The sequence below is a fragment of the Lemur catta genome, chromosome 19 (assembly GCF_020740605.2).
Source record: "Lemur catta isolate mLemCat1 chromosome 19, mLemCat1.pri, whole genome shotgun sequence".
NCBI classification, from domain to species: Eukaryota; Metazoa; Chordata; class Mammalia; order Primates; family Lemuridae; genus Lemur; species Lemur catta.
The window spans coordinates 13,044,455-13,068,033 of record NC_059146.1 but is presented as its reverse complement, the minus strand read 5'-3'; the positions used below and the strand labels follow the sequence as shown (position 1 = coordinate 13,068,033).

Below are 23,579 nucleotides of genomic sequence, written 5' to 3'. Positions count from 1 at the left end.
AGGTCTCCACTTAGATGTAATAGGTCTTATGTTAGCACTTTATATTCATCGTCTCTACTTGTCCCCTATTCTCTAATTTCTAATGTGCCATATCTGTCACCATATCCATCAGCCACATGTGGCCAGGGAGCTCTTGAAATATTGCTAGTCTAAATTGAAATGTGCTATAAATATAAAATGTACACTAGATTTCAGAGCTTTAGTTCAAAAAAACAATATAAAGTATCTAATGAATAATTTTTACATTGACTACTTATTGAAATAATACTTTGGATATATTGGGTTAAATAGATAAATTATTGGAATTAATTTCACATGTTTATTTTTACTTTTCTAATGTGACTACTAGAAAATGTAAGATCATACTTGTGCCCACATAGCATTTTTATAGACCTGCACTGTTCTATAGCACATGACTTGGCCCTTAACCATACCTTTATTTCCACTGAGAATCTCGTATTTCTTACTTTCTAATAGTAAGAACCTATCACCACTTATTTTGTCCTCTGTGGCTCCACAAACAACAACAAAAAACAAACACCACGACAAAAAAGTCTACCTCCAAATTTTCACTTATAGTTGTAATATGTCAAAAATAAATATAAGTAAATTATAAATTTTTCATTGGTAGATGATCTAAGGGAAGAAGCTATAACAAAGTATATTAATGACATTTGAAAGCAAATGTGTGGATGGCATGAACCTTTCATATATCATACTCTCAGAACATAAAATGAAAGCAACAAGAAAAAGTAGAGGAATATATACAAAGCCACTTTCTCCATTCATAATTGGATTCTATAGCCAAAGTATAGGGCCCAACATAGAAGAACCTGTCCAAGAGTTAATGAAACTATACCTCTCATACAATAGTTTTAAAAATTAAAATACTTCATTAGGACCAATTTAGTCCCAAAGAAATATTCGATTGGTGGCAAGATCCCAGAATTCAAGAATATTTTTTTTTAAATTTAAAAATAAGCTGTTCTATGTAAGAAGAATAAACTAAATAAGGGCAATCAACTTACTTTTAATTTCAACTGATTCAGGATCTACTTTAGGGGGTCCTACAGCATCTCGCAGCTTTTCATGTAGAACATGTTGAACAATTTTATTTACTGTTTCAGGGTCTTCAGTAGTGTGAAATTTACAAATCAGCAGCATATGAGCCAACACTCCATGTTTTTCTTGACTGTGGACAAAAAGGAAGGAAGGACGGACGGAAGGAAGGATTGATTTATGGTATCACAATCAGGTTTTTTTCTTTGTAATTTATTTGAAGCACATAAAAATAAATCTATAAATGCTTCTTTCTATATTTCTATTGTTTAATATGTACAGAACCCCAAACTCAGCCGCCCTGATTGTAATCTAGTATGTTCCTGTGGTTTCCCTCATCACCAACGGGTCTCATTAAGGACACGGCTATTAATATAAAAAGACATTTATCTTGTCAACCACTCAAAATTACTAAATATAATGTAAGTTAAATATGAAATCAACTGTGCCTTTGGCTTTCAGGTTTCATTCCCATGACTCAAATCCAGTGATCTCTCCTAAGCAATCTTCAGGTTCTCCTATACAACTCCTAACCTAAGGGTATGAGAAAGCTTGACCAAATTGTATTGACCTCATGTGACTGTATTTTCAAGATACAGTATTAATTAGCCTTAATGTTATTTTTACAAATTGCTACCTTGGAATCATTCTGCCAGCTATTTTACCCCCGCCTTTTCATAGCCAGTTTTCAAAGAATCTTACCACTCACTATACACTGCATCAAATCCAACTCTCATAAACTTTAAAGGGGAATATAAATTGGTATCTTATTTTTAGAGGGCAGTTTTGTTTATCTGTTATAAATTTGAATATCCATCTTCTCTGACAGAGCATTTCTACTTCTAGAAATTAAATCTTCAAATGTACTCTCAAGTGTGCAAAGAGTACAAACATGTTCATTATGACCTTGTGTTTATAACAGGAAAATAAATAACAACCTAAGTGTACATTAATAGGGCAAATCAACAGTGTCTAAATCAACACTGACACATACTTGTAGTGAAATACTATACAGCCAGCTAAAGAACAAAATAGATCTATATGTAGTCATTGGAAAGATGTTCAAAATAAATTAAGAAGATGTGTTGTTTGTGAGAGTGGAATTATTGGACAGGAGGCTTTCTTGTTCTACTTTACATAATACTGTGTTATTTGAGTTTTGTATAATTTTGTATTGCTTTTGTAATCTGGAAAAATAGGGCTTTAAAGACATTATTATTATGTATCTCAAATCTTTTCACTGCCTCAACAACTCAGTATCATCAATTATGTATTATTCTTTCTCTTAAACTAGTCCTATACCTGCTGGCTGATAAAAATAAAAGCAAATAAAATCGTCTCTCAATCTTGCTATTCTATTCAATGCAAACCTTCTTATCATAGAAAACCTTCTTGAAATGATGAATTACTCTCTACCTCATACTGGCTTTCTCACAGTCTGCTTCTCTCCTTCATTTCCAGAGTTGTTTCTCTGCTCAGACACCAATGGCCTACTGGTTGACATACCCAGTGGATTGTTTTCAGTATTTATATTATCTGGTCAGGAGTATTGGTCAGTGCTGGCCAATCTCTCCTAGAAACTCCTTGTCTTTAGCACAAGGGTTGCCTCGCTCATGATTTTTCTTTTTTCCTGCTCCTTTCCTGTTTCTAAGGTCCCTGTTTTTCTTCCATCCCCTTAAATATTCTTGTTCTTCAAACTTTCTTCATCATTCTTTTTTTTGCACCTTGTATTACCCTTTTCCTGAGAAATTTACACCCATGCTTTCCAAAATTTTGATTTGATGATGAGCAAATTTATATCTTGCACTCATTTCCCTTTCCCTCCACCAAGTCACACTCGTTTTATAGTCCCCTAGTATCTTAGCTCAACCTGTCTAAAACGGACTTCATCTTTCTAATAAACTTGCTTTTCTTACTGTTATAGCAACAGAACAAAGAATAATGAGTAGCAGTGGCAAGATCACTGGGATGAAGAGGTAAACAAATTACAAAGTGATTTGGGAAATAGAATTGGTAGAACTTAGTTATTCATAAAGTATGAGGGGCCCAGAAAAGGGAGGAGTATATGATGACTTCCAGGTTTCTCATTAATGTGACTAACTCCCTTGAGTTAGAGAATTTTCCCTGGAACTTCCATGTGGAGATGTGCATGGGCAAGCATATAATTAGAAAAATTGAGAAAATAATCCAGACTGGAGATACAAACTGGATTTCCAATAGCACATGAAGCCACATGTGTAGAAGAGGTCCCTTGAGAGAGTGGAAATTTAAGGATCGAAGAAGTAGATGTAGTTCCAAGAAAGGATACTATCTCAAACATCAGAGAATACAGAATTTTCAGGAGAAAGTGGTAAAAGTAATGCCTCAGATGTTAGCTAAATAATAGACTAGGAAGTAACTTCCAGAGTTTTGTCTTTAGAATAATATTGGTAACAGTTCTTATCTTTTTGAAAAATACAAATAATTTGTATTAAGACAATATATTATTTAAAATCCTTATATAGTATTTTGTTTAAAATGTTAAGTTATGAGCCTATTTATTAATGGCTGATTAACAGAGGAGATCTTCTTAGCTAAATATTTGGAACATAAAGAGGTGGTATAGAGGAAAGTAAAGAAAATTGGCTGGGGCCGGGCGCGGTGGCTCACGCCTCTAACCCTAGCACTCTGGGAGGCGGAGGCAGGTGGATTGTCTGAGCTCAGGAGTTCGAGACCAGCCTGAGCAAGAATGAGACCCCCGTCTCTGCTAAAAATAGAAAGAAATTAGCTGGACAACTAAAAATATATAGAAAAAATTAGCTGGGCATGGTGGCACATGCCTGTAGTTCCAGCTACTCGGGAGGCTGAGGCAGAAGGATTGCTTGAACTCAGGAGTTTGAGGCTGCTGTGAACTATTATGACGCCGCTGCACTCTAGCCCGGGCAAGACTGTGTCTCCAAAAAAAAAAAAAGAAGAAGAAAGTAAAGAAAATTGATAAGGAGGAGAACCAGGGGCTGAAGACAAAATCCATCTACCACACTATTTTACACAGGGCACTACTTACTATTAAACCCAGGATGTGTGTTAGGTCCCTATTTGTACTAGATAGAATTTCCCAAAACAATATTATAGCATAGGCACTAATTATACTTCTGTCCCTAGCAGTCATCTTGCAAATGCTTACTTTTGGATTTAAAGAATGAATAAGGGACTTTATAACTTGTGACTTACACAGAGCATGTGCCAAATAAGTGTTTATTGAATTGAATTTCATCATGTCATTAATACTTCCAAACATGCTTATTGCTGACCAGGTTAACAGCTTCAGCTTTAAATTAGATGCAGAGGTCAGCATTTTAGATTTACATACCTGAACTTGATAACATGAGACTTGACAAATTCTCTCCTTAATGGAGATCTATAAAATGCATTTTTCACCTGTTTGAAAAATAATGAACATATGTCAGCAAGAACAACTCTCTGAAATTCCTCAAGTTAATTCAAAGCTCTATGGAAAATTAAAAATCAAAACAAAAAAACGTTGACCAACATTTCACAATGTGCTGAACCTGAAGAAGACTGAGGAATCGTTTTTGGTATTCTCAGGGATTTCAACTGAATTCTGCCTTAGGAATGATAAGAGCTGGGGAATTATAGTGGGGCCAGAAGAAACATGTGCTGTTCCACACTAAGAAAGAGACCAAAGGGAATGAACATGCTACGTCTTGAAAAGTAAGAGTGAGCACTAACGCCCTGAGAGAAGGACTTTTACTACATGTAGACAAAGAAAATAAAACAATTCTGCCAGGTGGTAGTTGGATCAGAGAAATGAGCGCATGGCAGTGTCACATGGTTTCCAAACCTAGTGAAAAAGTTGCCAAGTGTCCTGGCATAATGTGTATCCAGTTCAGCACTTAAAATGCTCTTAGAGCCGTGTGCACTGGGATACGTAGCCTTACACATCTGTGTTACTTTGATAAAATGAAAGAAGGTAATTTGTAAAGCTATTTCTTACTATAATGAAATAAAAATAAGAATTCTAGCCAACTTAATGTCTTAAATTAGGAGTTTAAGTAAGGAAACACTTCAGGTGTTTCTTGTCTTCAGTATTTAGATATATACCAAACAATTACTACAAGCTGGTGATGGATTAACAGAAGCAATGAGCCTTTTTATTCTTTCTTATGTTTTATTGACTCCTGAGTTTTCATATCCAAGCATGATGCCTACAGTTATGAGACAAATCAGCACAGTTCAAGTAAGTCCTCTAAATAGGATGACGGTATTCACGGGGCAATTTTTATGTAAGGGTTTATTTTTATCAAGTAATTTAAAAAGTATTATTAACTATAAAGGTATTAAAGAGTCCTATAGATTTTAGATTTCTTTAGATTTAAACTCATCTGGCTTTCACTTATTTAAATAAATAAAATGTATTTGGGTGAATAGAACCATACACAATAGCTCATGCCTGTTATCCTAGCTACTCAGGAGGCTGAGGCAGGAGGATCGCTTAAGGCCAGGAGTTCAAGGCTGTCATGAGCTATGATCATGTCACTCCACTTTAGCCTAGGTGACAGAGTGAGATCCCATCTCAAAAAATATATATATGTATTCACCAAATATACACATATATATATGTGTGTGTGTGCATATATATATGTATGTGTGTGTGTGTGTGTGTGTGTGTGTGTGTGTGTGTGTGTGTGTGTGAATGGTACAAAGAACTAGGAAAATAATTGTATGTTTCCTTGACCTTTTTGGTTCCATTTCCTTTCCTTTATTTTGCATATGTATTTACCCTTATAGAAGAGCTTCTTCACCTATTTCCCTGATTTGGTGTTTGCAAGTACAAATGTAAGCAGGATTCAATCTCTGCCTCAGCCAGGTGGCCAAATCCTCAGGCATCCAGTCTACTAGGCAATCTCTGGGAACAGAGGGATGGGCGGGGGGCACTTCCACTTTGTCATTATCCCAGATATTGGAACTGGAAAGCAATTTGGAAATTACCTAACCTAATACCTTAATTTTCATATAAGGAAATTTGTCTAGAATGATAAAATGATATGCCAAATGATACACCCTTAGCTAGTAGATGGTACTAGAACTAGGTGTTCCTCCCAACTCTTAGCTCAGTGTTATTTACAGCACATTGTACCACTAATTACCTCACAAGCTAACAGAAAAAGTGAAATATTCTTTAAGTAATCTGACAGTGATGACAAGTCATCACCCAGGCCCTTGCTCTTTGGGCCTATACTGCTAATTTTTCCAGTTTCTTAAACATTTGATTCATCCCTTAGGATGAATGTTGTGATGCCTTAAGGATAGAGATGAGTATCCATGGATTTCCTATAGACTTTCATGCCAAAAACCTGTTGAAGTTTAGATATTTTTAAAAAAAACTAAAATGCTATTTAGGTATGAGTCTGAATAGTTTCAATTTTGGCAATCTTTTGCTGGAGGTCTCTTTTTTAGGACATCTAGGATATAACAACCACATTTGGGGCCACCTTCACAGTTCTAAACTTTCTGGACTCTGCTGATCAAGAGTGTAGCACTAGCTAAGTGAGAGTCAGTAGGAGGGACATCAATGAATGGCTAAAAGTGCCTTCGTTCAGCCTTGCGAGGCTTAGGCTTCTGAGCCACGTAACTGTCAGTTTTGTTTTACATCCCTTAGACAAGGCCTCTTCCCGTTTTGCAAAGATACACAAGGATAACTCGAATGGATGTTTTAGATGCTAGGGTACTAAAAAATATGGTAAAAAGTGACAGCAAATGCCCTGGAAGTAGAGGGAAAATTGCTTACCATTAATTCAAGTCTGTGGCTCATTTCTGTAAAATTTTTAGAAGCCTCTCTTCCGAAGTCAGCATACAGTTTGTCACTTGTGAATGACAAGGTGCTATAGTAATTATAGGTCTTCCTTTGATCTACAAGGAAAGGGACAAAAATCTCATCATAATTTTTATCAGATATGTGTAAAGCATCATTATTTCTCTATTTGGTGGTTGGTAGAAATATTGAGACAAGGAGGAATACTCCCAGTCCAGGTTATCATCTTCATCATCATCCCACCCAAGATCATAGTTATCTCAAGATAAAGGACAACAACATTCATCATCATATAATTTAGGGTATAAAATCTATAAGAAATGCCTGGTGTTCCTGCAGCATTGCTCACATACTGCGGTGGCGCTGTGGGCTGATTACTCACGTGTTATCCATTCCCGAATATAAGCCACAGGGAGAACAACTCACGCTATCTGAGCACACAAACACGGACGGATTCAGAAGCTTCCCAAGGGTGAGTGCATTTTTATATTCCAAAAGTAGATTTCCCTCTTCAGTCAACTACACATCAATTCTGGCCACTAGAATTCTAGTATGAGAAAATTTGTTTTGGCTAAAGAGGAAGATGAAGGTAGATATTAAAACGCTAGGGATTCAGTAAGTAGAAGTTTCAGGAGCTAGAGCTGCCACCTGGCATAAATTCCAGGGACACTGTGTCATTTCGCCAGGCTTCCTTGTTACTGCATTTTTTTTTTTCCACCAACCACAGGGGTTGGTTTGGTTTGTCTGCTCCTTAGCTACTGTCTCCACTCTCTGCATTCAGTTTAAGCAACCCACAGTTTTGGCCTGCCGAAGAGTTAATGCTATATGTATGCTTCTATCCTCTACCCTCCTATTCCTGAAACAAGAACAGAGCCATCAAAAGATTCATTTATTCATTCAACAGATATTAATGCTACTTTTCTGTGAGTGACACTGTGCCAATCATTAGGAAAACACTGGTGATCAAGACAGTTGTATGTGGTTATTATCAGAAAACGGAGCATGGCTCATCCAATCTTAATCTCCCTCCCTTCTCATTCTTTCCCTCTTCACCTAAACCCCAGAGGAAAAGGAAACTAACACCGAGCACCAGCATCCCAGGCATATACCCATAACTCCTTTAAATCACAATAGCCCTATGGGAAGGCAGTATCATCCACATTTAACAGACCACGTTCTCAGAAATTTAAATAACTTGGCTAACCTCAACATGGCATAGCCTGAAAAAATAGAGTTGAGCTTCCAGCCTAGGCCTAACTTCTAAAGCACAGACTAATCTTTTACATATTGCTCACACAGAAAAAAAAAACAAAGCCACTGATTGAAGCTATAGGAGAAGTCTTTTGTTATATAAAAGTTATGCAAAAAATTACGGGTAAATTTCAAAAGAGCACCCGGGACACCAGAGGCCAGAGGATTTGGTGGGAAAAGAGGAAAGTTGCTGTCGGACTCTAACATAGGCCTAGGGAGGGGCTGGTGATGAATAAAAGAGATGGAGGGCAACCTGGAGACGCTGAAAGTTCAGGGTATCCTGAGCATTAGGGCCCTAGGTGGGGAACTAGGGAGGTTTTGCCCCTCTTCTATCCTTTCTCACCTCCCTTGCCCGGAATGGCCAGGGTGACATAAAATGCAGGCAGGTCCCTGGCAATATACATCATTTCAAGTAAGGTTTTAAATTTATTGAAATATTGAAAAATAACTCATAGCTATCTTTGTAAATGACTGTTCTATTACATTTGCATTTTTTAACATCTATCTAGTGGTTAACTACAACTTTCTGTGTGGTTGCATCCATTGTTACAGAATGCAGCTTTCCAAACTTTAATGTGCAAATGCAGATTCTGTTACATTAGGTCTAAATGTGGTTTTGCATTTCTAACAAGTTCCCAGGTGATGCTGATGCTGTTGGTATCTAATCACACGATGACTAGGAAAGTTCTAAAGAGGAGAATAATAGACACTCTTATACCCTTAGACCTGGTTTTTTAAATTATTATATTGATTCATTCGAAATTGCCATAAATATAGGTCAAAAATGGTCAAATATTGGCAATTTCATATAGTTCAACCAAATTAACAACTTATCATTTATATTCAATATTTTACTTTGCTCTATAGACTTAAACAGGCCACTAAGTGTTGAAACATATTCCCAGCTGCCAGAAATATATAGTATGTATAGTTACTGAAAAATATCATTGGAGACATTAACAGAAAAGTAAAATAAATAAGGATGAATGTCAGTTTGTTGATAATTTTCCAACAGGTTTGTTATTCCATAACCTGCAATAATGTTGCTCATAACAGATTCACCTTCTGACATCCAAATCACACAGGGGCAGAAATGCAGCCCCAAGGCCCTAGACACAAGCTACACATAGAATTCTGTGCTCTCTCAGGCTTTATGAAATGAGAGTCAAAATGATGTTTTGGCCAAATCCAATTACCTTCATCTGTATCTATCTCTGGGACAGATTTGTTTGGTTATTTTACCATGCTGGCTCCTAATTGCTCATGTGCTTCTTACCTCCCCAAAACAGAGGGCAGGTCACAAATATAAGACAGAAACACACATCACAGAAATCACTGTTTATTCAGGTGTACGGTGTAGACAGAAGTTGTGTGTTCCATATGACTCAACTGATCATCACAAGAAGATCCAACAACAGGTTACCGGAAAAATCCTGTCAGGTTTTCTCTGTACACATATGAGTAAGATGTATAAACCTTATAAAATTTGGCTCGGGAAGAAGCAAAGGAAAAATAGTAAGGAACATTTTCTTTCATTGAGATAATCAGGCCCCTAGCAATATTAGGAATTCCTTGTGAAGTCAGACAATGCCCCAGGAAAATATCATAAGTATGACTCATTCATTTGTATCACCCAGTATTCAATAAACATTGATATAGAACTTGATAGGTGCCAGAATTCTGCTAAGTTCTGGAAATACAGAAGTGAGTAAAACATAGTCCTAGGCAGCAATAATGAGCTTAAAACACAATGGGACTCAATATACTCAACAACTGTATAATTGTAAAGTTATTTCAGCAATTCTTTTTTATTAAAAGCATACTCAAGAAAAATCTGTTATCAAAATGCAGATACCCCAAATTTAAAGAATTTAAAAAATTTTTAAAAAAGGCTTTGCTTTAAATAGTTTTTTAAAACTACCCAGGAGTAATCCACCTTACTTTGGAAATCAAGATTGAACTTTTATGGATAGTGGAGGAAGATAGTCAGTTTATGGATCACTCTTTCTCTTTATAGGAAAGCAACTTCAGCAAATTCCCAATTAAATTAGAATCAAGTGATTAGTTTCTATGGTTACAGGGCTTTGAACATCCAAGTATAATCTAGTCACAGAGGGAGATATTAAACTAACAGGTCATAGTTGAGTCAACTAATTAAAGCGGGAGGCAAAGTAGAAGGAAACTTCAGAAGCTTTGTTATACTCTAGAAGAACAGCCCTGAAGTACCCTGGAGACCTTCCTAATAACATAGCAATAGCAATTCATCTAGCAGTGAAGTAGCTGATAACCTCAGACTGAACCTTGTTACAACTAACCTCCTCAGCATATCCTATCCTCTTTAATCACTGACAGTGTATCCCAAGATGAGCTTTAAATAACAGAAATAGGCACTTATTCAATAATATGTCATTGTGAACATTTTTCCAACTTACTAGTACAGAAGAGAGCCTAGTTCTCTATGACCCTTGATTGTGTAATTGATTTCTGGGAATGTCAGGATTTCAGTGAGTTGGCATTCTTTTGAATCAAGATGATTGCCCTGTGACCTCAAACAACTCAAGACATTAGGTTCTAGCTATCCTATGGTTTTCTCCTATTTACTACTTGATTATTGCTTATTAATGAATACAAAAACTAGCATGCTATTATTCCCAGCAGAAAGCAATGCAACATCAAAGACAGAAGAAAGAATCCTTCTTAGCTTATTAAATAAGATTAAATAAGAGATTAAATAAGGATTACATAAGAGACAAAGCAGGTAAAGTGTTCTTTGTACCAGCTATGCAAATGAATCATAGTGATGAATAAACAAGCCGGAACAAATCAAAACAGGAAGGTACAGCGGGAAATATATTTGCAGTAAATCACAGGACAGCAGAGCAGCTCCTACTTACTGTATCTCACATAATGAACAATGAGTCCAATGCACACCGCCAGGACAATCAGGGATATAAAGGTGATGAGGCCAATAACCCAGGGCTCCAGACACACTCTTCTCCTAGCCCTTACCACAGCTTGCCTACGGAAGAAAGTAAATAGATGGATTATATCAGAGCTCCCACCACGTCCACTCCTTAGGCAAAATGTATTTCTGGGGAATAAACATTCAGTTAGGTGGTAGTGTACTGTCTTGATTTGGAACACAACCTGGTCCCAGGCTGCTCAAGCCAATCCTGGCTCCGGCTGCCTGAACTTAGGTGGGAAACTTGACTTCTCCGTGCCTCAGTTGCCTTCATCCGTAAAAGGAAGATGATAATGACAGAATTAGTAAAGTGTTCTGTGTAAAGCGCCTGTACATGGAAAGTGCAATGTAAGTGTTAGTTATCCCTTGCCGAGCTTGCTATGAACCTGGTATAGAGAGTTAGGCACTGTAGGAGCTACAAAAATGTTTCAAGGCTGTTCTAACACCCTGGAATCTTAAATGGCCTGTGAAATGTATTGTAGCTCGAATCATATCTGGTTCCTGATAGAATTCGAATTCTATTCTTCTTTTTCTGATTTATTTCCAAACCAAACTTTGAGGATATACGTAAGAGATAACCAGAAACCCCCTTCTAAAGCACCTGCATTTTTGAGCTAATATTTACCTCTGAGCTTCAGGAAATCCTTTCTGCCTGAGATTCCTTTAACCCCTTCCATTTGTTCTGCCTCCAAAAACATATGTTACTGAAAAATATTGATCAACCTTGTTTAGTTGTTGAAGCTGTTGTTCCCTTGGGTTATGATAATGGGGAAGCAAACTCAAAAACAAGAGAAAATGAAATATGTAATAATAAGTCAGAACTAAGGAGCTCAAATATGATACTGTTATTTTAAATTTTTTTGAGGCATTTACCATGCTGGTATGTGCTGTACTTTTTTCCAAAGCGCTACCTGTCTGGTCCATGAGGACTTGGGGGAAATGTGATGTTCCCCTGGAGAAGCACCGGCTGTTGAATCAGAATAAAGAGGATCCTAAGTCCAGCCCTTCCATTACCAGCTCTGAGACTTAAACAAAGCATTTAAACTCTGAGTTAAGTTTTTCCATCTATCAATAGGGGGCAGGAGACTCATTCTGTCTAACGCACTGTGGGACCCAGAAGGAGATCATGAATGTGTAAATTTCTTGCAAACTGCAAAGCATTTCACAATAATTATTTTTTGCTTATAGAAATCAAGGAGACTCTGTTTCCTGGTGATATAGGAACAGGAACTGATGCTATTAGCATACTGGTCCCTGCCACAGCAGGGAACAAAGTCACAGAGGTTAATGGTGTTATCATTGCTACATAACTCTGCCCATGCTGAAGGCACTAGGATGTAGTGGAAGACTCCAGAGACTCTACTTGGTCTCCTCCCTTGTTTCTAGGATTTCCCCACAGGGCTGTAGCCAGGGAAACCTCATCTTCCTCTCCCCAACCTTTCCTGTCTCCAGTTTTCCCTTGAGTGGGATTCCAAATACCTGTTCCTAGAATGGCAGTCACTGCAATATAAAGAGACTTATCCATAAGGAGGTTATTTCTTTATGTGCAATTGTACCTAAGAAGCTCCCAAAACTGACTCCTGTTTCCTCATCCCTGGATGCTTGCTATTCATCTGTTGGAGAAGAAAGGAGATGTGTATAGCAGACGTAAGCAAAACTTTGAGGGGAACGGGGAGGGAAGGGTTTCTCAGCTAATGTCAAAACATGCCATTTGAAGAATATGAATGTGTGCTTAAAAGAAATAGGATAATAGTAAAGTATATGATTGCTAGGTAAACTTGTGAAATGCCAAACAAATTCTATTTGTTCTGTAATAACTTTTTTCCCTAAAAAGTATCAACTAGAACTGATATAATAGCTTTTTTTAATCAAGACAGTAAACAATGCAGTCATTAAATTGAGGAGGTAGATCTCATGTATTAACATGAAAAAGGTCAATGATACATTTTAAGGAAAAACATTTTCAGATAATATGCATTTTATGTTCTAGTTTTTATAAATAATAAAACCATATATATGTGTGTGTACATTAAAAAATGTATAGAAGGAGACACACCAAATTGTTAACAGTAAGAAGTAGAATAAGAAATAAGAGAGAAACTTTCATTTTAATTTATGTATTTTTTTGGTTTCATGGTGGATTTCTTTTTAACAACAAGCATCATAGCTTTTGAATTAGATGAGAGGGAGAGAAAGAGAGATTTTTTAAAGAAGAAAAAATAAATGAGGAAGATTACACATGTCTTTTCATGGAGTTCACATCACCACTATGTTCAAGGTACCATGATGCCCTCTTTCCTGACTCCCACAATTATTTTAGTGACATGCTCTTCTTGGTGGCTTAGAAGCAGACAAGAGGGACAGCATAGGATAAAGAGAAAAGAGAATACAATCAAAAACACTTTGAATCAACAATTAAAAGTTTACATTTCTGAGCCCCGTAACCAAGTTATTTATCATATAATCTTATACCAGCAGATTCAGTTCTCTCTCTTATTTTCTCCATATGAAAAACAGGCCAGCCTAAGCAAGAGCAAGACCCTGTCTCTACTAAAAAATAGACAAAAATGATCTGGACAGCTAAAAATATATAGAAAAAATTAGCCGGGCCTGGTGGCGCATGCCTGTAGTCCCAGCTACTTGGGAGGCTGAGACAGATGGATTTCTTGAGCCCAGGAGTTTGAGGTTGCTGTGAGCTGGGCTGATGCCATGGCACTCTAGCCTGGGCAACAGAGTGAGACTCTGTCTCAAAAAAAAAAAGAGAAACAGGGATAATAATTCCTGACCCCTCCCAACCTAACGAGCCATGTAGAGATAAAAATGACAAGATGTTTTAGTACTTGGAGCTCCCAAGTAGAAAAATCACTGTATGAATAATAAGGATGATTATCATCATTATTTTAATTATTAATAATAATGGTAATACCCACATTACTAACATGTTTGTCATTTGAAACATTATCTTCTCCTTATCCAGTCTGTATGGCATTGCTTTTCAAACTGATTCACTCTATTCTTTTTCAGCTTTATTGAGGTATAATTGATCCTGTTTCTTACTTTTTTTTCTTAGCAAGTGATTCAACACTGAATAACTCCAAATTAGATGTGGTAGGCAGTGTGCTCAAAAAAAATTCATGAAATGGAGGAACAAATTAATGTTATATATCAATAGATACTTGTGTAATTAACCTTCTCCTGTACGTAAATGCTTGTCCAATCATTATTTCTACCTGTCTAAACTGAACTGAATCTTCTCGTGTAAAATTACCTTCATATAGACTGGGTGGATTTTAATAGCTTCAAGGGTATTAAATTGCTTTCTATGATCTTTGTTTCCAATTTTGGGATGTGTAATTAGTGACAAGCCAAGTGACTATAGCAGTTAAAGTATGTGTATGTTTTTATTAGCCCCAAATTGTCAGAAGACAAGCAATATGTCCAGAGTTCATTATCATTATTATTTAATATGCCATTCTTTAGTGCTAAAAAGAAGCAGCAGCAATAATAACAAAAAGGCAAGGAGAGAAATGCGCTAATGCAAATAAACCTTGTGGCAAGTAGTGGAAAATGCTAAGTGAAGGTGCGCAGTGCTTCAAAGGAGAATTTACCAGAACAAGCCCCTACACACCACCACCACCACATACTGACCAACAGTGGGTCATCTCGAACTCTGCTCGTTCTTCCTAATGATAAGCAGCACTGATACTCTCAGTTCTCGTGTTTTACCAGCTTAGTCCAGCTAAGCTGTTTTGAATGAACATGTTCACGATTTATATAAAATTGGTGGTTCCAAAGCATTTTTATCAGCTACTTAGGGGATCGGCAGACTTTTCTGTAAAGGTCTCTCTTAGCCTAAGAGTCCCCTCTTCCTGAAGAGCTCTTTGCTTTTATTCCTGCTGCCTCCTATGTGTAGTAACTTGGAGTCTATTTTTGGCTTGTATCATCAAGCCCTGTGTGCACTTAAGAACCAGTTCAAAAATCCCCTCACTCTAGTCAGGTCTATTCACTCCTGAGCATCATGTTGACACATGCATTTTGAGCTCCTAGAGGGTGGAGTCTGAGCCTTATTTTTCTCTATATTCTTTGACCACATGCTCAAGAAATGTTCACAGAAGAAAATTGATTTGAAGTTGACTAAACCAATTGAACTGACCATTCATCAATACCACAATACGGGTCACTCTCTCTCAATGCACTTGGAGTCCACTGTAGTCCTAGAAAAAACTTTGACTATTACCCACAAGGGAAGACAGATCAGGCATGATGAAGAACAACTGATATTTAAGTAAAGCCTGATTCAGTAAAATACTTCATGCAATGATCAATCTTTGTGGTTAATATTTCTATTTAACCGGTATTTAAATTAAACGACTTCTCAACTACGTGTTCTGTCTACTGTGAAAATGTTATCATAGCACAGAAAGTGCAAATGCAAATAAGAAGACATTAATTTCAGGTGACACATATTATACAAGGTCATTGAATGTATGAACAAAAGCACAAAGAAAGAAAGTCATTAGAAAAGAAAAATGAAGTAGCAGAATACTTCTCTACGATATTGCAAGTTTCCTAAGTCAGTGCTTAAGATTTAAAATATCAATTAATAAATATATTCAGGATTTATTATGCATTTGACACTAGCTTTGGTCATAGGATTGTGCCTGCTTGTGCTGTCCACACAAATATTTTAGATGTTTTTTACTTTGTGGAAATCTCATACCAGCAGACATTGATGAGATCTTCAATTTTTCTCATACTTTCTAGAACAAGACTATAAAAATACCTACAGTAGAAATAAAATATAATTTTGTATATGTGTGCATGGACCATGTTTTCATTGCTGTTATTTAAAAAAAGAAGAAATACAAGGAAATTACTCCTCATAAAATTACAGGCCAGGCATGGTGGCTCATGCCTGTAATCTCATTGCTTCGGGAGGCCAAGGTGGGAGGATTGCTTGAGGCCAGGAATTTGAGACCAGTCTGGACAACAGAGTGAGACCCCCATCTCTACAAAAATAGAAAAATTAGTTGGGTATAGTGGTGCACACTTGTAGTCTTAACCAATAGGCAGGCTGAGTTAGGAGGATGGCTGGAGCCCAGGAGCTTGAGGTTGCAATGAGCTATCATTGCACCTCTGTAAGTGCAAGACTCTGTCTGTAAAAAAAGAAATTACAAATAACATATTTCTTTCCTTTCCACTGATAAACAAAACACATTTGTAAAGTATCTAATAGTGTCTGCCAGGTCCTTGGACTGAATTATAATGTGCGCATCCTCTAAAATGATAAATATGTATAGTTCTCATACAGAATTTACAATTATAGTGGCCGGGAGTGGTGGCTCATACCTGTAATCCTAGCACTCTGGGAGGCTGAGGCAGGAGAATCACTTGAGCTCAGGAGTTCGAGACCAGCCTGAGCAAGAGCGAGACCCCCATCTCTACTAAAAATAGAAAAAATTAGCCTGGCGTGGTGGCACGTGCCTGTAGTCCCAGCTACTCGGGAGGCTGAGGCAGGAGGATTGCTTGAGCCCAGGAGTTGGAGGTTGCTGTGAGCTAGACTGATGCAACAGCACTCTAGCCTGGGCGAGAGAGCAAGAATTTGTCTCAAAAAAATAAAAATAAAAAAATTACAATTATAACAAGATGCTACCAATTATTTCCATTTTCTTTTTATAACACCAGACAAATGATGGGAAATTCATTGTTTTGATTATAAATGTTTCTATTTATATCCCAACTTGTACCAGACTAATTTAAGGGTGGCTTATAAAGACATTATACACACACACACACACACACACACACACACACACACACATATATATGGGGGTGTGTGTATGGTATTAAATTAAATTTAGAAATGTAAGATGAAAGCAAAACATAAAATGGGAATAATGCTAAAACCACATATTATAATTCCCATCTAGACATTTACTTAAGTCAGCCCACGATACTGGTAGGTAACCTTCTAGTAGCCAACTCAGAAACAAAACTAAACAAAAGCAAAACATAAACAAGCCAAACCCTGTTCAGGAACATTTTTCATGCTAGGCATAAGATAAAAACAGCAATACAATTATTTTAGGTTGTTATAAAAAAAATGCTAAGTAATGTGACAAACTATAGTCTCTACAATATTGTTAGCATGGAAACAAAATTAGTTTTTTAATACTCAGTATATTCTTAAATACTGGCCAATGGCATCAATTACTACTCAGTAAAAGCAATTTGCTGTAGGGGTAGGGTAAGGGGGTTATGTGAAATCATTGAGTCACCAAGCTCTGTGATAATTTCTTTAAAATATCTGATGACCCTTTCTTAATTATTGTTGAAATGGCTCCAGAAGGCATTTCCACATTATAAAGATATTCTAAAGATTATTGAAATAGTAGGCATAAAACTGGACTTTTAAAAATATGGTATTACTTAGCATAGCAGTAAGTTCTTGGTAAATATTGTGAGTGAGAGAAAATCCCACCACTTATTAACTGTTAACTTTGGCAAAACCCAGAGTTTAACCATTTCTCTATTTAACCAACCATAAAACTCAAGTGATGGTATCTTTCCTCCCATCTACTTTAAAAAGAGGTTGTGAAGACTGCATATGATATCATCAGACCGTGTTAGGTAGGTGTATCATGTAAATATTAGTGGCAACTCAACAGCAAGCAATGTTCATCTTTTTTGTGTAATCATCTAGGTCTTCATTAAGTTCTCAACCAGATACGGTGCTGCATAACTTGCTACAAACTGATATTTAAGCTGACACTTCGACCTCTAGGAACTTACAATTACAGATAGATGGGGTGCAAAATACTTAAAGTTATGATTAAGTAATAAGGTATGGATTTATAGACTTATAAATTGAGCTATTGCGAGTTTTAATTCCACTAATATATTTGCTTTCTTTTCCTCAAACTCTTTGCAGTTTGAAATATAATAATAAATTGGTATGATCTGAGTTAGCAACTTTATTTATTTATTTATTTATTTATTTATTTTTTGAGACAGAGTCTCACTCTGTGGCCTGGGCTAGAGTGCCATGTCAAACTCCTGGGCTCAAACAATCCTACTACCTCAGCCTCCCGAGTAGCTGGGACTGCAGGCATGTGCCACCATGCTCGGCTGATTTTTTCTATATATTTTTAGTTGTCTGGCTAATTTCTTTCTATTTTTTTAGTAGAGATGGGGTCTCGCTCTTGCTCAGGCTGGTGTACCCACCTCAGCCTCCCAGAGTGCTAGGATTACAGATGTGAGCCATCGCGCCCAGCCTGAGTTAGCAACTTTAAAAGCAGCAATATCCTACAGAGAAGTTAACGAGGGATGCCAATGCAGCCAGTCTTAGGGAATTGAACACACTTAAGAAAAATGGTTAAGAAACCTGAGCTAAAGACACTCTTGTGACCGCTAATATATAGCTTTAGACTTTCAGAAACTTTTTGTAATGTTAGCTATCTTCCTACGAAATCTTGCTGGTGACTTTGTCCCGATGCCTTCTACGAGAGTTGACATGATACAGTGGAAATAGCTCTGAACTGCAAGACCAGTGACCTGTATCTTAGTCTCAGTTTGAACAGATGAAAAATCTGAGAGCATATTCAACATCACACAAGTTCCAGCATCCCCTGGCCCCCAACGTGTATGATGGCATGTGTTCTCATTTTCTTCATTTGTTGAAAACCCAATGGAGATTTAAATTGACCTAGAGATGCCCTTTAATTTTTACCAAAACTAATGTTGCATGTCTCAAATAACCCAGAATGCTTAATATAATAATTAAAATTCAGCATTTATTAAACATTAGCCTTCATGTAGTTTTTCAAATGCACCATTTTTCTGTTGACTACAATGTTAGAAAATTTGGAATAATTTGTAGTCACACTAAGGGACTGCAAGTTATTTGAAATAATCCAAGTATACTCACTTTAACTTCATCATATTCTAATATATTGTCACTTTAATAACATAGTGAAATAAGCTCAGGTTCATATTAGAATAAGGTAGAATTTTCTGTGTAAATTAGCAACATAAAAATTATAACAAAAGTAATTATTTTATCCAGAAGAACCAAATATTTTTAGTTACCAATGTCTGTGAATTTACTTCGTAGCTATATGCTGATGGCTACCAAATCCATAACTGCAGCTCAGCTCACTTGCCTAAACTTCAGACCCATATATCACCCACATACTGTTCATCACAATGGGATGTACCTCTTATCATTGAAATTTAATATATCTATGTTAGAGATGTTAGAGATTCCCAGATGCTTATCCCAGATATTTATTCTTTAACTTTGATATTTGGTTAGGCACATTGACACCTGGAAAATAGAATAGTGTCCCTTGTTCGTACGAGTCACCATATGATTAAGTGCTGACCAATGGAGTCTCTATTTTGGTGGCTAGAATCCTAATGTGCACTTCACAGAAAGAATACATATTTGCTAACCACAGCTCAGACAGCCACATTTCCCCACCAACAAATAGAGACGATCGGTGATAGAACCTAACTCATAGGGTTCTTCTGAAGGTCAAATAAAATAACACAGAGCATCTGGCACCATGCCAAGCACACAGTAACTACTCCACAAATGTTGGCTATTGTCATTATTTCCTCCTTCATAATGAGAAATTAATTTTCAAGTGAGTTGAAAAACCTGTCCAGATGCCTCACGTGTGCCTGAGGGGTAAGAGGAGGGAGGGAAAGCAGAAGAGGCTTCTAGCCTCTGTCCCGCCCACTCCAACAGCAATTCTGCTCCAGACATCAGGGGTTTGTGTCAGGCCTTCTGTGCAAAAAGAGATTCGACTAGTAAACGAACTGTAGAAAAGCACTCATCTTTGGACCCAGCTGGCTCTAAGAGTTTATGAGTCAGGCAGCTGCCGATTGTCAGCCATGATGTACATAGTTCAGTGCAAGGATTTAGAACACTTCCTAAAAGGCCACATCCAGCTTTGTTGTTAAATCCAGTAATTTATGTGCAAGTGCTTAATAATGGCTTGAATGTACCGTGTAATTTGAAAGATTAGTGTGAAACATTTTAGATGTCTTCATTTATCATCGGTGATATTTTCTTGATTAGAAAAGTTGAGACATTAAGATTAAGCCTAATTGTCTGAAGGTCAAGGGAAGTTAGCTCTGCTTAACCAAGAGAGTGTCTGTGATTCCCGGGATCATGACTTGGTAGAGGAAGCAGAGAGGACTAGAAAGTACAGGGCCGAGGTGAGAACATGTGTGTTCAAACTCGAGCTCTATCGACAACTTACTCAGAGATTTGGAAGTCTGTCTTCCTAACTTTTGGTTTTCCTATCTGTAAAGTCAGGGTAATATTAAAATTATCTGCCTCACAGGGTTATTGATAAATACCAAATGAGAAAACATATGTTGGAATTGTATATATGGCATATACATACACACACACACACAAGAATATATGCATACTCACACACATATATATCAAAGAATATTTTTATTCCTACTATATGTACTCTCTCTAAATTTTTCTAAATGTGACCTGACAAGCTTTTGACATGAAATAACTAACTTTAAAAGGACCATATATTTTTATACAGGCTCAAATGATAATAAGTAATAATAATATTTCTTGGGTCATGTAGTCCTCTGTGTTAATTTAACTCTTCACTTGACTATATTGGACTCAGTAGGCAGGTGCACTGGGAGGACAGATTCTACGTCTGGTATTGATTGACTCACCCATTCCTGTGGCCACATGCAAATTATCTAATCTTCGAGCATTTTAATCCCTTACTTTATAGAATGCATACAGCAATGCTTCCTGTCTACCAACTCCAGAGGTCTATTTCAAAGATTATCCATTGAATATAACATTGTTCCTTGGAAATATAAATTTTATATATTTTAACACAATAAGACAGTTAATCAGAGTAGTAGAAGAACCAGCTAGGCAGACAAAGAAGACATGGTGGGAATGGGATAGCATTGTGATTAAGAGCATAGGACAGGCTTTGAAGTCAGGTGAACCTGTGTAATTACCAGTCCTGCCATTTATTACCTCTGGACAAATAATGTTACCTGTCTGAGCCTCAGTTTTCTCATCTGTAAAATGGGTATAATAATATAACCATAGGTTGTTATAAAGGTTAAGCACACATGATGTTTTAGGACAGTAGTTGGCACATAGTACATGAGAAACAAATGATGGCAATTACTATTTTGTCTTGCACTGACTCACAGTTCAACTTTAAACAAAGGGCTAAATCCTCTGTGTCTGCTTTTGCAGCTTCAAAAAGGAGGTATATCATTTGGCATCTTCAGATGAAAGGTTACAAGATAGTATGGTACTTTGGATTCCCCTAAGATTTGTTCTGTTATCTTACAATCACCATTCTAAAAAATCTCAAAAATTAACCAACCACACAGGCTACGTACGTACCGGGCAGAAGAAGGTTGGGCTGGCAGGTTCTGGCATGAGTTGGTGGCTCTGCAGCCCATTTTTCTTTCTCAACCTTTTAAAACCTTCCCACTCTCTAATCCAGTGATTTCAAACCTGTTCAATTATGTCTGAATCTGTGAGAATATTCTTCACAATTCTCATACATTATCTTCAGTGAGAGCAGGTCCAAAAGAGTGTACTTGAAGAACTTCTTAGTGCAGTTCCTCTAAACCCTAACCCTGATAGAGCCATGAAACAAGCCAGAAAACTCATTTCACCACCTACCATCTCAAAAGATCTGCTCCACAACTGCTCAACCCACCCCATTCCCAAGCTCTAAAGCCATCAGGCACAATTACAAACCTCAGTACTGATATTGAAATACATGATAGTGCTGTTTTTCTTGAATGTTTCTATTTATTTACTCTTTATGTTGAAGCAATGACATATTTTTGGAAGAAATCAGACAACAATGACAGAATTACAAAGGTCCATTTGACAGTTAGTTACTACAGACCAATATATAAATTAGTTCCCTAAAATGCTGCACTAAGGTGAACTTGATTTTCACAATATAACAAATGTAATTCTTTTTAGAAAACAGAGATGATGCAATTGAAGCATGACACTCTCAGTCACTGATCACCTTTTAAATAATATGGAAAAATTAGGTCACTGCTTATCTTATGTAAATACAAAGACAGTTTTAAGAAAATTAAATAATAGTAGCCAGTGAATTCTTTAAATGTTTCTAAAACCTATAAATAAAAGCAAAATTGTACCTCCACCCTCCCTCCCTCGACATAAATGTGCATGATTTCATATTAATCTTTATAGTACCAGGTGTTTTTTGCCAATACAGTCACATTTTCTCCATATGTGTATGTGTGTGTGTGTGTGTGTGTGTGTGTGTGTGTGTGTTTCATTTCTGTATTAGAGCATAAACTTTCCAAAGATTCTGCTTTGGAAATGCGTTATAGGGAAAAGAACATAGACTTTAAAGCCAGAAAGACCAGGGTTAGATTATAGATCCAAAATTTAATAGAAGCCTGGACAATCAGCACCACAGTGACTTCATCTTTTAAAAAGGAAAGAAAACAATACCCATTTCTCAAAGTATTACCAAAATTCAATGAAATTGATTTTATAAAATGCACAGTATGTAGTAGGTGCTCAACAGATAGTTTTCTTCAACAAAGGACTTATTACACAAGAACTCACTAATAGTTGTTATATGGATCAGGGCTGGTCTTAGATGGAGGAGAATTGTGAGCACATGTTAAATACTTGCAGAACAATCATACATTAACTCAAAGCCTAAACTTCAATGGAGTGTCCCTTCAGTATCACCATTGACTAATATCAGGGGGTGACATTGGTAGATTAGTTTTACTATGAATAAACAGATTTTCAAGATTCAAATAAAAGCACATTCTCTATTTGACACAAACTACCCCAAAAATGTCTGTATCCTCCCTTTATTTTCCCATACCTTCTTAAGTTATCCTGTCCTCCTGAATCATCACTCTGTTGCATAAATGAGTACTCTTCTACCTCGGAGGGAAAGGTGACTCGGGAGACAGCACCTCCCATTAAGATATAATTATACCAATTTAAATAAAACAAAGGGTCACCTCTTTTCAAATGACCTATTTCATTTATGCTTTAATTTATTTCAGCCTCACAAATTCCTTTCCTTTTTGTCTTTACACAGTCAGTGCTTCTCAAACTTTAGGGTGAATAAGAATTATATTGCGTAAAATTTTAAAATATGACTCTCATGCCTCAACTAGAGATTCATTAAAATTTCTGGGATGAGAACTGGCCTTACCTATTTTGAGTAAGCACTCATTGACTCTACTCAGGGGGTCCATGGGCCCCACTTTGAGAAACAGTGCTTACTCTATTACATAAAAATTAAAATTATCCATCTTGTTTCATTTCAATATTACTCATTGCACCTTCAGCTACCTAAATGTGCATAGATGTGAATGTCTATAAATTCGGTCTGCTTACTTTTAATTCTAATCAGTCACGCCATTGCATATAGTGAGCATATACCCCCAACAGCAATAAAT

The 23,579-nt window shown here is 36.7% G+C and overlaps 1 protein-coding gene across 1 annotated transcript in view; it reads right to left on the bottom strand.

Annotated features, from left to right (window-relative positions):
* LOC123624139 (transmembrane protease serine 11E) overlaps positions 1 to 23,579 on the bottom strand; it is a 33,423-nt gene that overhangs the window by 7,948 nt on the left and 1,896 nt on the right. The window contains exons 2-5 of the mRNA XM_045531755.1: positions 11,017 to 11,141; positions 6,848 to 6,969; positions 4,409 to 4,476; positions 1,029 to 1,192 (exon numbers count right to left, since the gene is read on the bottom strand). Of these exons, the coding sequence (XP_045387711.1) occupies positions 1,029 to 1,192; positions 4,409 to 4,476; positions 6,848 to 6,969; positions 11,017 to 11,141 (479 nt within the window). The remainder of the gene's footprint in view (positions 1 to 1,028; positions 1,193 to 4,408; positions 4,477 to 6,847; positions 6,970 to 11,016; positions 11,142 to 23,579) is intronic.